Below are 4,627 nucleotides of genomic sequence, written 5' to 3'. Positions count from 1 at the left end.
CACAATGCCAATTTCACTCACTGTTGTCAGGTCTGTTTGTCCCTTAGGAAAAAAAAAACATCTTTATGAAACGTACCAGCAAGAATCTAACAGCGTCTGAATTTTCCTGACCAAACTTTATGAGAAGGAGCGCAGAGCTAGAAATAAACACGTAAAATTATCATTATTATTATTTTTTTTACATATGAGCTAGACAAAAAGTACACTTCCTGGATATTATACATGTTGATCATTAAATAATACAAGTTTCATGAATGAATTTTTCTTTTAACCCAACTTTTTTAAAAATGATGAACCTCGGTTTACCGAGGCGGGAAAAAAAGAAGAGCGAGACGTCAGTGCTGCGTTGATGTGTAAACACTTTCATTCCAGTTTGAACAGGAATAAGCAGGTTTTACACACGAGAAGTAAACTGGGAGAATCAAAAAATTGGAAAAAACAAAGTAAAAAAACAAAACAAATCACACATTAGAAAAGCTAAAGTTTTCCTTTTAGAGTAGGCAGTTGGAGGAAGTGCAAATCTTTAATAAAAACCTGATTAAGAAATAATTTATTATGTTAAACAGGTCACCTCTACCAGCTAAATATCAAATCATCCCGTTTAAAAAGAGAAAAACAACTTCTGTGGGAGATCAGATTCAACTGCAGCATAAACGGTTTATTTGGCCAACTGTGTGTGTGTTTGTGTGTGTGTGTGTTTGTGTGTCTGCAGGACCAAAACCACGAGCTCTGCTGGCAGCCCGCCGCAAGTGCTGCTTGAAATAAAACAAGAAATAAGTGCTTTTATGAAACAAACGTACACGAGTCTCACATCGGTTTTGGTCACCAGTTTGTTGCCAGCAGCTGAATCCAATCACCCTTTTTTTATTTATTTTTTATTTTGTTTGGTTTTGTTTTTGCACATTCTAACCCGACACCTTTTGATCCCAGGGGTTAGGAAGTCATTTTTGTTTGCGAGATTAGAAGGACGACGCCGCGGTTTTAAACACAAACACAACCGGAGAGAGGTATTTGTAGGAATGTCACTCGTTTTGTTTTGTTTTGTGTTTTAAACTGAGATTTGTCCCGTCTGCGTTACAAGCTCTGCTGCATCTGCACAAAAACGTGTTTCAAAGAAGGAATTTAAAAATATATATTAAAAGAAAAGCAAAGGTTGTAAAACATGATGAAGCTGCAGCTTAATTTGTGCATGAAACAATCTGATTAAACTTTGACTGTGAGCTGAAATAATTTAATTTATATGTAAACATGGAGGCTGAGAACTCAACACTTAATGTACAAATCACACAATCTTTCCATATAAAGCTGTAACTCAGTTATTATTGGCGTTCTTGATTATTTSTTACGTCTCATAATATTTATACGGCGGTGAGAAGTACAGTAACGTTTCACGTCTTTACATGTTGGGAGCACATTTTGTCTTTATTTATAGCTTTTTTTAGGTCTAGGTGTTTTTTTCAAACTTGTATAAAATGCATATATTTATCAATAAAATACAAAAGTAAGACTAATTAATCATTTCTTCATATCTTAATAGTTGCAAAAGTCCTGAACTTTTAAAAACGTTCTTAATAAAACGTAGGTATCAGATTGCCCCGACATTCAAATATTGATTCAGACACTGATTAACTACAAATGCAGAAAAAYATGTTCAGAACGTTAAAGACCGGGTTCAGAACATCATTTGTTTTAATACCTCTGCTTATTGTTCCCAGTTGTAATAAAAACATCTGTTTAAAATAATAACTAAGAAATAAATGAAGCACTAATCTGATGTTTTGTTTTTACACGAGTGTTTGCTGCAGCTTTACTTTTGAAACCAGAGTCTGTGCACTTACACTGCACTCTGTCACGGCGCCAATTCCTTTGACTATCAAACATTTTAATAACCAATAATRCAGCCAAATGTCTTTAAATAAATTAATATCTGAGCACGGAGCAGCAAGATCAGAACAAAGAACAATCTCAGGTGTACTTCTTATTGAGGACAATGTCCTGTTTGTTCACATGGAGGGGGCGGGACTTCACTTGTACAGGAACCAGCCTAAGAGGACGCTGCTCCCAGTCCAGCTTTAACTTTCAGGATCACGTTTTAGAGTTGTTGTTTTTTTATCAGAGTTGTTGCTTTAGATTCTAAAGAAATATACTAATTTTTGAATAGTGAATAAAAGTGAGAAAAATATTCTAAAAGTTGTTAATTTGTATATTTTGTAGCATTGTTTGTGGGTTTGCTAGAAGGTCCTTGGCCAGAGCTAATGCTGTTTGGGGGGGCCATGGCATGAAAAAGTTTGGGAACCCCTCATTTAAAATGTAATTACAGTGAGACGAGCAGATTTTATGTTAAAATGACCTGCCATACATCTACAGACTGAACACATACCACTGTGCTTATGTATTGCTCAAGCGGAAGAAAAAGTAGTTCCCTCCAACCACATATGATTTAGACATGATTTGAATAGTTTAGTTGTTTTCCTCTATCTTCCTGTTAATGATATCCATTATGTGAAATAACTAAAGTATCGATGTTTTGATTTTAGTATCGATTCTAGAACATAAAGTYCTGGTATCGGTAGTATCGATATTTCAGTATCGATCYGCACATCACTACAAAGAACGGGCTTTTGATAAGTTCACGTGGACACTCTCACCACCTAGTGGCGCTGCGTGGGTATGTGTGTGAGAACGTGTGGACCCAGTCCAGGGCAGCAGAGTGTGGACAGGGGCCTGAAACCAAAGACGAAACACTAACGTGTGGATCTTTTTTTCACATGATATGACAGCTGGAATAGACTTGGCGTGCGCGGGCTATAATCCTGAGCGGAGCGTTCAGCCAGGCTGGGATATAAGCAGACCAAACACTAAAACAGAAAACAAAGCAGAAATATCCAATCTGTGGGATCATCCCAGGGATCCTCCAGTCCTGAGGAAGCTCATGTAACGCCACACAAAGTGAACCCTAAAACCTGATGCTTTAAAGTGCACCACCAGAAAACCCATCTTTGGACTCGCTTGGATGAACCAGCTCTTATTTTGACAAGAACTAAAAGTAGGTAAGTGCATGCCAGATAAGACAAAATAAAGAAACGAAGCAAAGTTTCCCTTAAAAGGATAATTACCCCCACCCTCCTCCCACCCTGAAATGATGCTGGAGCTAATGATAGGTTGCCAAGAGGCACAAACGCGAGTTATTGCTCAATAAATACCAAAGGTTTATTTTTAAGCCAAATGTGCGTCGCTGCATCGAGAAGATGTTGTGGAGCAGTCAAACTGAACAAACCGTGTTGCAATACTCTCTGGAAATTAAATTTCAGATTGCAAGAGATTTCAATCTTCAGGCGCTAGCAAAAGTTGAACTTTTAAATTACCTATCAGAAAAAAAMAAAACAAGAAACCCRCCCCCCCCACAAAGAAAAAAATTAACTTAGTCATTTAGACGCATCAAAAATATTCAGATTACACTTCTTTGACTCAAGTTTCATAATTTATGGCTTTATAAGTTAAACACTAAGAAAACGCTTCAATCTACATCAACGTTTCACCCACAATATACAAGATAAATTAATTGGTTTAAAGCAAAAAAAAAAAAAAAAGGATGATTGTCCACACCTGTTCAGGTAACAAACTCTCCATCTGCTACTCAGTGCTTAACTTGCATCTCGTTATTGTCGTACAAAAACACGCTCTGCAACAAAAGCCTTAATGAAGTACAAACTTGATACAAAAAGAGGCAGTTTTTTTTTTCTTAATAAATCTGGGTGGAGCATCCCTCGGCTGGAGAGTAAAAAAAAAAAGAAAAAAGTGGCGTCTCATCTGCGCGGGCCGAGCGAACCAAAAGTGTTTGTTTGATTTGTTGCAGCGAGAGCGAGTCCCTTTGTAGCGCCGGGGTCAAAACACATTCCAGGAAGACAAGTCAGGACTAGTCTGTTCTTTTACTTCATGTTTTTATTCTCCACCTTATTTCAAAGCAAAAGGTAGAGATAGCTGATGAGAGCCCACCCCCCACAAAAAAAAAAAAATCCCCTTTTCCTCGATATAAAAATGTTTTTTGTGCTTTGAAACGCGACATCAGTTGACTCTAATCTTTAATACGGCCTCCAGACGGCTTCATCCATGCGCCCTCCGGGGTTCAGAACGGTCGGGGAGTTACTGTGGCTCCCGTCTCCGTCCACCCCTCCCTCCGTCTGGGTGGGGAGGTTGGGGTTCACCAGGGAGGTGCCCGTGGAGGCGCTAGTGCAAGGCGGGATCATCCGGGAGGGCGAGCGGTCCCCGCCGGGAACCATGGAGAACTGGTAGGAGTTGGAGGAGGCGCCGTAGTAGAGATAGGGCGTGCTGCTGGTCTGGAAGGGCCCGCTCTGGTTCTGGGTGGAGCCCGGGTACGGCGGCGGGAGGTAGTGGTAGTGGGCGCTGCCCAGCGACATGGCCGAGGTGACGGGCGGCGAGTACGTGAACGTGGCCGGGTAGTGCATGCGCGGGCCGGAGAAGCGGCTGTCCGTGATGGAGGAGAGGCTCGGGAACTGGCGCTCGAACTGACCGGGGAACGGGCTCAGGTCGGAGGAGCCTGGAAACACACACACACACACACACACACACACACACACACACACACACACACACACACACACACACA

At 40.5% G+C, this 4,627-nt stretch overlaps 1 protein-coding gene across 2 annotated transcripts in view; it reads right to left on the bottom strand.

Moving 5' to 3' along the window:
- Positions 1-4,003: 4,003 nt before the first annotated feature.
- Positions 4,004-4,627, bottom strand: part of LOC106530950 (runt-related transcription factor 2) — a gene marked incomplete at its 5' end in the record, with an annotated part of 31,437 nt that continues 30,813 nt past the window's right edge. For both annotated transcript variants that reach the window (XM_014026683.1, XM_014026684.1), the window contains 1 exon segment: positions 4,004-4,558. In XM_014026683.1, the coding sequence (XP_013882137.1) occupies positions 4,083-4,558 (476 nt within the window).

The sequence above is a fragment of the Austrofundulus limnaeus genome, unplaced genomic scaffold (genome assembly GCF_001266775.1).
Source record: "Austrofundulus limnaeus strain Quisiro unplaced genomic scaffold, Austrofundulus_limnaeus-1.0 Scaffold581, whole genome shotgun sequence".
Taxonomy (NCBI): Eukaryota; Metazoa; Chordata; class Actinopteri; order Cyprinodontiformes; family Rivulidae; genus Austrofundulus; species Austrofundulus limnaeus.
The sequence above is the reverse complement of the archived record's forward strand: the minus strand, read 5'-3'. Positions and strand labels throughout refer to the sequence as shown.